The sequence below is a fragment of the Lacerta agilis genome, chromosome 14 (genome assembly GCF_009819535.1).
Source record: "Lacerta agilis isolate rLacAgi1 chromosome 14, rLacAgi1.pri, whole genome shotgun sequence".
NCBI lineage: Eukaryota > Metazoa > Chordata > Lepidosauria > Squamata > Lacertidae > Lacerta > Lacerta agilis.
Genome location: NC_046325.1, coordinates 12,952,079 through 12,964,262, shown reverse-complemented (window position 1 = coordinate 12,964,262; position 12,184 = coordinate 12,952,079). Strand labels below are relative to the sequence as shown.

The window sequence follows — 12,184 nt, the reverse complement described above, 5'->3', positions numbered from 1 at the left end:
CAAACTCAAGATTGGTTTATTCAGATCGTTTTGTGTTGGCGTCATTATTATTCCCTCCGGTTTTGCATATAAAAGTGAAGGGGGCACAGATTAAAAAACAATCCTACCAGGGCTGCTGTTTTTGTTGTTGATTAACCGATGTACTAGGGCTGCTGTTTTTAGTTGATTAATTGACATACCTGTAAAGCTATTTTGATAGGCAAAAGAGCTGCCCTCTGTCCTAGTTTTTAAAAATAACAGCATAGTCAGCAGCCGTGCCACCTTTGCATGATCACAAACACCAGTCATGCATGTTCGGCATACACACAAAAATGCCATTGTGCATGTGTAGAGCTCTTCCATGCAAGGGCAGATCCTGGCCTAATCCTGATTCTGCACATACAGGGACCCTTCTTACATGTGCCAAACATGTGGCAGGGGGTTGTACTGTTAAGAATGGTTTGACTAGGACCTGTGAGAGCAGGGTTCAAATTCCCCATTTCAGCCATCTACCTCGCTGGGTGACCTTGGTTCAGTCGCCGTCTCTTAGCCTAACCTACCTCACAGGGTTGTTGTGAGGGTGAAATCAGGAGGAGGACCATGTACACCACCTTGAGATCATAGGGAGAAAAAAGTGGTATATAAATGCCATAAATAAATAAAAATTAATAGTTGCCAGGTGCATTGGTTACAGGTGGTGGGGAATGGGCTCACAAGGTTCTGCAGCACCCACCTCTTCTTTAAACACAAGGGGGCTCATCTGAACCCCCCATGAAAGATGGAACGCCTCTTCCAAGATGAAACCTTCTGCAAGGAATGTGCATCTCTTTATTAAGAGAGAAAAAAGCTATTTTCTCTCTCTCATGCAAATAGATGTATGCTAGTTTATAGACCAGGCCTATGTGGGTGGCGCTGTGGGTTAAACCACAGAGCCTAGGACTTGCTGATCAGAAGGTCAGCGGTTCGAATCCCCGCGATGGGGTGAGCTCCCGTTGCTCGGTCCCAGCTCCTGCCCACCTAGCAGTTTGAAAGCACGTCAAAAGTGCAAGTAGATAAATAGGTACCGCTCTGATGGGAAGGTAAACGATGTTTCCGTGTGCTGCTCTGGTTCGCCAGAAGCAGCTTAGTCATGCTGGCCACAGGACCCGGAAGCTGTACGCTGGCTCCCTCGGCCAATAAAGTGAGGTGAGCGCCGCACCCCCAGAATCGTCCGCAACTGGACCTAATGGTCAGGGGTCCCTTTACCTTTACCTATGCATATTTACTCAGAAGCAAGAATTACTATGTTCAGTGAGGCTTATTCCTAGGTCTGCTTTCAAAGGTTTGTAACTATAACCAATTAAACTGCTCACAGGCCAGTTCTATGCATTCCAAAATCTTTACTAGGCCCAACCAAAATGTGAAATGGTGTGCAAGCTTTTGAGTTCCACAGAGCCTGGTCCCGTCTGTAGAAGGCATGCCAGGAGGCGATCTCCGATAGCTGAGGAATGAAGTGTGTCCTCAGCTTCTCCATTATTGTGTCCAACAGCATCTTGGCCAGCTGGGCCGGGGCTAATAGACCCTGGGTGGTCTTGAACGTGGCAGGGCCGCACACACTGAGCAGTGTGGCCCACTTCAGTTCAGGTCGGTCACCTGATTGGCTGCAAGGAAAAACCCGAGTCGTGTGGCGTAGGAGTCCCATTTCCTTGGGACTGTCTCACTTTGATGTGGCTCTGGGTGGTCATTAGGTCTGCTCTGTGTGCCCGGCCTTGCGGCTGCGGTCGGTTAGTGATTCCAGGTGGATGAGGCGACAAGTCTTCAGCTGAGGTGACAGATACCCAGCAGTTCACCCAAGGCAGTGATTCAGCTTAAAGGCTTTATGGAAATCTCAGGAACAGACTGGGGAAAACATAATAATAATAATAATAATAATAATAATAATAATAATAATAATTTATTACTTATACCCCAGGCCTCCCCAGCTACTCTGGGCAGCTCCCAACAGGATATTAAAAACATGATAAAACATCAAACATTAAAAACTTCCCTAAAGAGGGCTGCCTTCAGATGTCTGAAAAGGCTCTGATTTATATACACCTCAGCCAGCCCCCCCAGCCCCCCTGACACCCACCAAATGCAGGTTTGGCTGCTTTGCACCATGCAGAGAATCGCAAGGCAGGCTTCAGGAACCTGGACTGCGGACTCAAGGTCGGAGCAGGAGATGCTCAGGGATGTACAGAACAGGAATATTCCTGTGATTTCTCCATACAAACCTGTTACAATCTAGGCAGGCTAGTTCCGCAGCACAAAGCCGTGATGGCATGAATAAAGCCACAGGAAACATAGGATACCCTGGTGCTCTACAAGCGACTATGCAGCACCTTCCAGCCCAGCGGTTACCCAGCAAGGGATTCTGGGAATTGTAGTTTTGTGAGAAGTCTGCAGCCAAACCATTGGTCAGTGCTGTCTATTCTGATGGGCTGTAACTCTTCAGGGTTGCAGCACTGCTGCATACAGGAAGCAAGCAGCTATGGTGGGTTGTTTTTTTAAAAATAATAATAATAACAAACAGTTTCAGAAATCTTTATTATGTCAGTCTCATCTTTTGCAATGGCTAAAAAGGACTTTCCACTGCGTAGGAAAATTAAAATTTAAAAAATGCAATTAATTGGAACCCATTCTTACAAATACTGTAATAGGTTAAGATCTGGTGAAGTACAATAACAATTTATAGTTTGGGGTCCCCCCCTTCCCTCCTTATTTTTCCTTCTACACGGGTGCTGTTTCTCTTCTAATTTTTCTGTCTTTTATTTACGTCTCACCATGTTTAGTGCCCATGTAATTATGTACTTTTTGAACATTCAATGATTTTTTTTTTTTTAAAAATGCAATTAATAAATGTGACGAATGATAAAATAGCCTGTTTCTTTAAGGGGAAAGGTTAAAAAGGAAACTACAACTCCCAGAATGCTCTTTTTATCATTTCGTTTCCCAGGCTCCCTTGCAAAGGAAACGGACTCCAAAGAAGAAGCTGGCTATTTCCATCTCTGTTTGTGTGCTGCTGGTTTTGGATCTCTTACTTTGAATAAAATAAAATAAAATAAATCACTTCTCCGTCACTTTCCCTTTTCTTTTTCGCTGCATTTATTCCGAAGGATGGGATGGATTTGAAACCGAGCCGGGTAAGTGCAATGGTGGGAATTCAGGAACGGAGAAGATTTTAGCGAAAGGTTAAATTGGGTTGGTTTTTTTTTTTTAATAAAAAAATAACGGGTCTGTGTTGTTTATAGGAATCACAATTCCGTTATGGTTAACGAGTCTTTTATCTTATCCATACGACCTTCATTGCAAATAAAAAAGGGCATGGGTAGCAAAATACCTCGGGGAGGAGTTAAATCGTGCTGGAAGCTCGCCTCCAAAATGGTATTCACCATATTTGGGGAGGTTTTCCAAATGTTGAATTTTGGATTGGTTTAATGAAAAAAAATTTTTTTTATAATAATGCCGGAATTATTTTGAGGCTGTTGTTTAGGGAGTCCATTGTGTATGAGTGTTTTGCTGTTTCGTTATAGATGGTCTCTTGTGTGCTGTGCATTTCCATTTTTGGGTGACAAAGCTGTTTAGGGAAGCTTTTAATATTTAATAGATTATTGTATTTTAACATTCTGTTGGAAGCTGCCCAGAGTGGCTGGGGAAACCCAGCCAGATGGGCGGGGTATAAATTATTATTATTATTATTATTATTATTATTATTATTATTATTATTATTTGACGTGTGCGTTCCACCTATTGGGTACCCTTCCTTTTTTGCATTCCTTTTTTTTTAAAATAAACTTTATTAAACAAGAAGATAACTTAAAATACACACAAAACAAGCATACAGTACATTCTAATGCTTTGGTAGGATGCAAGCTAGGCGGGCCCCAAGGAGGATAGCTGCATTCAGCTGTACAAGCTAACTTGAGAACAAAGGGAAGTGTTGGGCCACATCCCCAACATACCTTTCAAGCCCCGTGATGCCACTTTAAATAGCCCTGGCTTTACCCAAAAGAATCCTGGGAGCTGTAGTTTGTTAAGGGTGCTGAAAGTTGATAGGAGGCCCCCGTTCCCCTCCCAAAGCTGCAATTTCCAGAGCTCCTTGGGAGACCGGTTGATCATTAAACCGCCCTGAGTGGGAATTGTAGCTCAGCCGGGGGTATAGGGCTCTCCAGACAACGCCCAGCATCCCTAACAATCTACAGCTCCCAGAATGTCGATTCAGTAGTTGCTGTTGGGATTGGAGAAAGGGAGGCAGCCATTGATAAATTGAACGGGCTTGTTCAGACGGCGGATACCTCTGAATAATAATAATAATAATAATAATAATAATAACAACAACAACAACAACAACAACAACAACAACAACAACAACAACAATTTATACTCCACCCATCTGGCTGGGTTTCCCCAGCCACTCTGGGTGGCTCCCAACAGAATAAAAAAAATATAATACGATAAAACATCAAACATTAAAAACTTCCCTAAACAGGGCTGCCTTCAGATGTCTTCTAAAAGTCAGATTGTTGTTTATTTCCTTGACATCTGATGGGAGGGCGTTCCACAGGACGGGTGCCACTACCAAGAAGGCCCTCTGCCTGGTTCCCTGTGACCTCACCTCTGAATATGAATTGGCGGGAGGCAAATGGTTGCATGTTTGTGTGCATTTGCATGTGGCATTGCCCATTCCCTGCTTCTGGGCTTTCCACTAAGATCTTGCCCAGTGTGGGGAACTGGGTGCAAGACTCCGTGGGTGCTTTGTTTGATCTTGCAAGCTTCTTTGCATGGTCGTTGTGTGTGAGATTGAGAGAGTTCCTGCCTATTTGCAGGATAACATGAGGGGCTGTGAGAGTTGGAAGTCTGTGAGGAAACAGCACCACTGATTCTTCTCCCCCCGCCCCCCAAGTCCTGACTGTGATTGCTATTGCTTATTGAAGTCAAAACAACAACAACTCAGAACAGGGGAAGTATCCGCAGTTTGGAAAAACGCCCCCAACCCCCAAGTTTGTAAAAGTACATTAAAAAGAAGCCTAAGGTGTGGGAAATAGCTCAGTAAGGATTAAGTTTGCCAAATGGACACATAATACTGACTTGAGATTCCTGTATTGCGGGGGTTGGACTAGATGATGCTGGGGGGGGGTCCCTTCTAACTCTATGATTCAATGAGAGAGGGAGAAAAACAAGTGAGAGGGGAAACGGAATGTAGCAATAGCAAATGATGGCCTGGCTGGCTTGACTCACACACTGAAAAAGTGTGCTCCTAAACTGCAACATTTTGTTGTGGCTCCCACTGGCAATGTTAAATTTTGCCCTGCTTCCCCCAAGCAGAGATAGCTGTACAGGACTTAACAGTGCAATCCTATACATACAGGTGAAACTCGAAAAATTAGAATATCGTGGAAATGTCCATTTATGTAAGCAATTGTTTTCATTAGCTACTGGAGTTTAATATATGAGATAGACACATGACACGCAAAGCCAGATACGTCAAGCCTTTGCTTCTTATAATTGTGATGATTATGGCGCACAGCTGATGAAAACCCCAAAGCTGAAATTGTTAATTTGGGGTTCTCATCAGATGTACACCATAATCATCACAATTATAACAAATAAAGGCTTGGCATATCTCGCTTTGCATGTCATGAGTCTATCTCATATATTTGTTTCACCTTTTAAGTTGAATTACTGAAATAAATGAACCTTTCCACAATATTCTAATTTTTCGAGTTTCACCTGTATCGACTTGGAAGTGAACCTTACTGATTGTATAGTTGGTCTTACTCTCAGCTAAGTGAGTACAGCAGTTTTAATTTCCTTTGCACAAGAGAAGAGAGTACTGGAGCTTTATGGTGCCTTACCTTTCGGGTGTCTTATTTTGCTTAAGGTTACGCAAACAGTGCATTTTGCAGGCAGGTTCATTAAAACAGGCACCACAGCCTCTGATCTCAGGTTCTTGAATAAAGAAAGTTTTCCTTCACCTCCAGTCAACACACAGTTCTTCCTCTGCCCACATTCAAACTGCAAAAAAGACATTTTCCTGCCTGCCCCTCTGAACGCTGGTGGGTGCTGCATTCCAAAGGCTGACACCACCGAGAATCATAGATCCAGGCCATTTGTCAACTGCTTGATCACACATCAAGCTCACTGGACAGAACCACAGTGATAGGTGTATTTGTACTCAAAGGCAGCTAAGCTCATTGCAGAAAGGAGAGCCCTACTAGATCAGAGCAATGGTCCATCAAATCAATTACAGTGCTACCTCTGGTTACATAATTAATTCGTTCCGGAGGTCCGTTCTTAACCTGAAACTGTTCTTAACCTGAAGCACCACTTTAGCTAATGGGGCCTCCCGCTGCTGTTGCGCCGCCTGAGCACGATTTCTGTTCTTATCCTGAAGCAAAGTTCTTAACCTGAAACGTTATTTCTGGGTTAGCGGAGTTTGTAACCTGAAGTGTATGTAACCTGAGGTACCACTGTATCCTGTTTTTGGTGCTGGTCAGATAGATCAGTGTTTTTCAACCACTGTTCCACGGCACACTAGTGTGCCGCGAGATGTTGCCTGGTGTGCCGTGGGAAAAATTCAAGAGAATTACTTTATATATAGTCAATATAGGCACAGAGTTAATTTTTTTAACATTTTCTAATGGTGGTGTGCCTCATGATTTTTTTCATGAAACAAGTGTGCCTTTGCCCAAAAAAGGTTGAAATACACTGAGATAGATGATTCCCAGAAAACCAACAAGCTGAGCGTGAGGGCAGCAAACCTCAGCCTCTGAGCTGGAAGCCCTTCCCCAAATTCCTGATGAGTGAGGACTCTGTACTTACCCTGTCGTGAGGGAATTGCATAGTGCAACTGCTTAGGAAGACTTTAATGTATTATAATATTCCTGAGCTGTGCTCATCTCTCTCCCTCTCTCTCCATCTCCCCCCCTCTCTCTCCCCCCACCTCCCTCCAGGAGGAATTGGGATTGTAACTGAGGATGAGGAGAACCGTCCCCGGCAAGGAATGGATCGCCGTCAGCAGAGGTTTCAGGGAACACGCTCTCTGTCCACAGAGGAAGCCTGCTTTTCCAGAATGTCCTGCAAGGAGGAGCTCTGGGAGAGGAACAGCCAAGCCAAGTGGGATAACCTGCCGTGGCTGGAAGGCAGCTTGGACCATCGTGGAGACGGTGACCGGGAGGAAGCCTCTGAGAGCAGCTCTGTGGTCTTCATTGAGGAGCAGGGAGATATTGGGTGCGTGTCTGACTTAGAGGATGTGGAGGAGCCCTCTGCCCAGGTGGAGGAAGTCGTAGGGGAGATTGGGGAAGACACAGAGGGGTTTGTTTATCCAGAGGGGTCCCTGGCGGGTGATGAGTTTGCTGCAGAAGAATCTGAGCAAATAGCTTACCACAGAGAGAGTCGCGATGAAGCCCAACTGGTCTTGTGTCCAGAGGCAGCTCTGGGAAGGGAGGATTCTGAGGAGGAAACTGGGACCATTGGTTATGAGGGTGCATCCTCTCTTGGAGTTGAATCTGAGATGACCCTTGAAGCTGAGGGATCCAATGGGGAGGAGTCCGAAGAGATCCCCTGCTGGGGAGCAGCTCATCTGGGGGGAGTGGACCTTGCGGGACAATCGGAGGCCATCGTTTACCAGGAGGGTTCTCTGGCCAGGGAGGGATCCAGTAGCGAGGAGCAGGAAGAAATCCACTCTCAGCAGGGCTCTCTTTCTGGGAACGGCTCCGACGAGGAGGCGTTCAGCGGCTGGGCTGTCCCGGTGCAGGCACTGGTGGCCGAGCAGCGGCCTTCCAAGCCGCGCCACATCTGCAGCGAGTGCGGCCGCAGCTTGGCCAGCCACTCTGCCCTCGTCCGCCACTGCCTTATCCACACCGGAGAGCTCCCGTACACTTGCACAGAGTGTGGGCGGCGCTTCCGGCAGTCCTCAGCCCTCGTCCGCCACCTCCGGGCCCACCGGGGCGAGCGCCCGTACGTCTGCGGCGAGTGCGGCAAGGCCTTTGGCGTCCGTTCGGCCCTCGTCCGCCACCAGCGGGCCCTGCACACGAGCGAGAGGCCCTACGTGTGCGGGGAGTGTGGCAAGGCCTATGCTGACCTCTCCGTCCTGACCAAGCACCAGCTGATCCACGTCAACGGGCGGCCGTTTTCCTGCCCCGACTGCGGCCAGGCGTTTGGGCACCGCACCACCTTGAACCAGCACCGGCGCATCCACACCGAGGAGCGACCGTACCGCTGCGCCGAGTGCGGCCAGACCTTCCGGCAAAACTCGGCCCTGGCCAACCACCGCCAGGTCCACTCGGGGCAGCGCCCCTTCTCCTGCCAGTACTGCGGCAAAGCCTTCGCCGGCCGGCCCACCCTCGTCCAGCACCTCCGGACGCACACGGGGGAGAAGCCGTACAGCTGCCCTGACTGCGGCCGCCAGTTCAGCACCAGCTCCAACCTCCTGCAGCACCGCAGGAACCACCTGGGCGAGCGCCCTTTCGCCTGCTCGCTGTGCGGCCGGCGCTTTGCCCGCCGGCCCGACCTGGCCCGCCACTACGTCACCCACGCCGAAGGCAGCGTGCGGCCCCACCGCTGCGGGGAGTGCGGGAAGCGCTTTGTGGACCTGGCCGACCTGGAGCAGCACGGGGCCACGCACCGCGGCGAGCGGCCCTACGTCTGCAGCTTCTGCGGCAAGTCCTTCGCCGAGGCCGCCACGCTGGCCCGGCACCGCCGATCGCACCTCCCCACGGCTCAGCAGGCCTACAAGTGTGAGGTGTGCGGGCAGACCTTCGGGCAGAGCTCCGACCTGCTGGCCCATGGGCGGGTGCACAGCGGCGAGCGACCCTATGCCTGCGGGGACTGCGGCAAGGCCTTCGGGCGCAGCTCCAACCTGTCGCGCCACCGGCGGGTGCACACCCACGAGCGCCCCTACGTCTGCGGCGACTGCGGGAAGAGCTACACCCAAAGCACGCACCTCATGGAGCACCAGAGGCTGCACACGGGCGAGAGGCCCTACGAGTGCGTGGACTGCGGTCGCTGCTTTGGCAAGAAGGGGCACTTGGACTCTCACCGGCGGGTGCATCGCCTGTTGCCCGGGTCTCCCAGAGGGGCTGATGGGGCGCAAGCTGATTCGGGGAGCCCGGAGGGCATATGAAGGAATCCTCCAGGGGTGGAAAGTTGTGGGTTGTGGGTGGGGGACAAGGAGTCAGAGCAAGGCTAATATCCGAGAATGACATATTATTCATTAGGTTTCTATACCGCCTTTCATCTGAAGGTCATAGTTTAGTCGGTAGAGCATAAGACTCTTAATCCCAAGGTTGTGGGTTCGAGCCTCTTTTTTCCTGCATTGCCGGGGTTGGATTCAATGACCCCCCGGGGTTTCCTTCCATGATTCTATGATCACAGGGCGGTTTACAATATAAAAACACAAGAATACGTACCATAAAAAACAAACGAAGAAGACAATAACCCCCTCGCACGCCCTGCCTGAACGCCACAGCAATCTCCTAAGGATAAAGAGCACGTGCAGAATTTCTGAAGGGGCTCCCCAAAGTGTGTTGCTGCATCACCACAACCAGCTCCTGTGTGTTCCTGGCCAGAGGCAGGCAGCTGTGAACCCTCTGTACCTTTCGGGTTTGTGATTTCATGGGGTGGGGAAGAGTGCTTTTCAATTGCCTGATGTTAAACGTAAGCTCAGTAGAGGGCGTGTTGGTCATAAAAGGTTGGGTAGAGGCTAGAACAACCTTTCCCCAACCCGGCACTACAATTCCAGTCATCCTCTACTGTTGCCCCTGCTGGCTGTTGCTGATGGGAATGGCAGTCCCAAAACATCTGGAGGGTGCCAGGGCAGTTTGGGTAAAGCTGGGCTACAATGCAGGGATTAAGGGGTGTATCCTGTCCGACTCAGAGAAGGCCCAGTGAGGTTAATGGACACTACTAACTTAAGAGTCATCAATTTCAGTGGGTCTGCACCGTGTAGGATACACGGATACAACCCTAAATTCCCAGCACGCAAGATCTTGCCCATATCCTCCTTCCAGATTTGGGATTTGCACACAGAAGTCTCGGGCTTGTGGGCCCTAACAGCTATTGAATTCCACTACAAGGCAACGCTGCTGGGTTCAGCTCCTCTCTCCTTCCTTTCTGACTTCTTCAGCCCCATTTTGCCCTTTCGAACTGCAGAGAGAAACCAAAATTTCTGTCTTCCGTCACTGCCTTTTTGAGATGTTGTTAAGTATTGTCCTCCTATCTTCGTGTCAGAATGCCAGGGACCCCCTCAGAAATTGGAACCCAAGGTTAACTCTGGAAAAGTGAAGTTTAGAATTGGACTGTGTGTAATGTCCTCAAGAACCCCTTCTCTACCTCGCACCCCTCAAGCTGGTAATGCTTTTGCTTTGGTTCTGCAGATAACATCAAATAATCTCCTTGTTTATGTATTCAATAAGAGGTTGAGAATGTCTGTGCAAACCCGTGTGAGAGTTATTTCTTTCTTGTTTGAAGAAAGCAGCTAAAATATAAATTTGAAAAACACGAATCCAGTGTTTGGCTGTGCTATTGTATAATGAGCCTTTAGGGCAGAGTTTTTCAAACTTTTTGAGTCTACGGCTCCCTTGACCCATTACATTCTTTCTGCGGCACCCCTGTGGGGCCCAGGAACCCAGTTATGTCGCCCCTTGCCTGCAGAGCTGGCAGCCTCTCACCCCTTTTTCGAACACCCCTTTGGAGTGTGTTCCCTCAGCCTCCTCTCTCCCGTCTCCTTGGGAGTCCTGTGGGCAGCTGCAGGTGCCGCCCCTGGTCTCTGAGCTGCCCTCCTTGCCCCAAGGAGAGGGGCCTCCTCACACTGCCCCACAGGGGCATGCGAGGCAACCCCTGTCCAACCCCAGAGGTACCATTCACCCGGGGAGCTTGTAGCCAGGGCTGCTGCACAAGCCTTTGGTAGGCAGAGACATGAGAGGGCATCAGGAGGGAGGAAAGGAAAGAGGGATAGAGGCCAGTGTTGCTTGTGGCACCCCTGATCATCATTCAAGGCACCCCAGGGTGCCACGGCACACGTGTTGAAAACCAGTGCTTTAGGGAATTAAGCAGCAACAACAAAAGCTGTTCCAGAGCTTCAGTGGGGAAAGAACAGTAGATTTTCTTGAGTGTGGTGAGTACAGTGGTACCTCTGGTTACAAACTTAATTTGTTCCGGAGGTCCGTTCTTAACCTGTAACCGTTCTTAACCTGAGGTACCACTTTAGCTAATGGGGCCTCCTGCCGCCGCGGCGCCACCGCCGCACGATTTCTGTTCTCATCGTGAGGTAAAGTTCTTAAGCCGAGGTACTACTTCCGGGTTAGCGGAGTCTGTAACCCGAGGTGTTTGTAACCCGAGGTACCACTGTAAATAAATTCCAGGCTTCCTGTGAGCTCAAAGCTTCCATCCAAGGAGGATGGCGCTGCTTCCATTTTTTCCAATCGGCATTTGTTGGGAGTGGCTAATTCTACTGAGTCGGGTCATTCAGTCACTCCCACTGCAGAATAATGCATCAGTAATGCAAGGCAGCCTTCTCCAGACTATTGCATTTAAAGCAGCAAACTGCTTTAAACAGTCCTGGCTCCCCCCCAAGTGTCCTGGGAACTGTTGTTTAAGAGTACTGTAGATTGGTAGGAGACTATAATTCTCAGTGGTTTCACAGTCAATCCCTCATTCCAGGGGAGGTGACATCTTGTGTCGCCTGAAAGACTAGCAAGATTCATAGATAGGCTTTCAAGGCTACTTCATCCTATGCATGAAGGGAAATCTTAAATTGGTAGACACTGTAAGGGAGAAAATGGTACGGTGGGAGTTGAAAATATAGTCAGTGATAATCAGTTTACATTCATGATAAAAGAAACCACACCTATAACCTTGAGGTGATTATAGTCACACCTGGCAGTGAGGCAGGGAACCACTAGGAAGAAACAGCCATGGATAGCACAGCTATTCTGGCATTGGAACCAGGCAGAGGGCCTTCTCGGTAGTGGCACCCGCCCTGTGGTGATGAATTATTGTATTTTAATATTTTGCTGGAAGCTGCCCAGAGTGGCTTGGGAAACCCAGTCAGATGGGTGGGGTATAAATAATAGTAGACAGTTCAGTGGAGGGAGCAGAATGGCAAGATTTGGTGCCTCGCAGACCTCTACCCCGGGGCTTTCCCTGCCCTGCCTGCTCCGAGTGGCTCCGCATAATCCCTGGAAAA

The 12,184-nt window shown here is 48.9% G+C and overlaps 1 protein-coding gene across 1 annotated transcript; it reads left to right on the top strand.

Moving 5' to 3' along the window:
* Positions 1-3,052: 3,052 nt before the first annotated feature.
* Positions 3,053-9,193, top strand: LOC117058302 (zinc finger protein 345-like). The gene is made up of 2 exons (XM_033169385.1): positions 3,053-3,140; positions 6,951-9,193. The coding sequence occupies exon 2, from the start codon at positions 7,001-7,003 to the stop codon at positions 9,119-9,121; it is 2,121 nt and encodes a 706-aa protein (XP_033025276.1). The 5' UTR covers positions 3,053-3,140; positions 6,951-7,000; the 3' UTR covers positions 9,122-9,193.
* Positions 9,194-12,184: the final 2,991 nt, after the last annotated feature.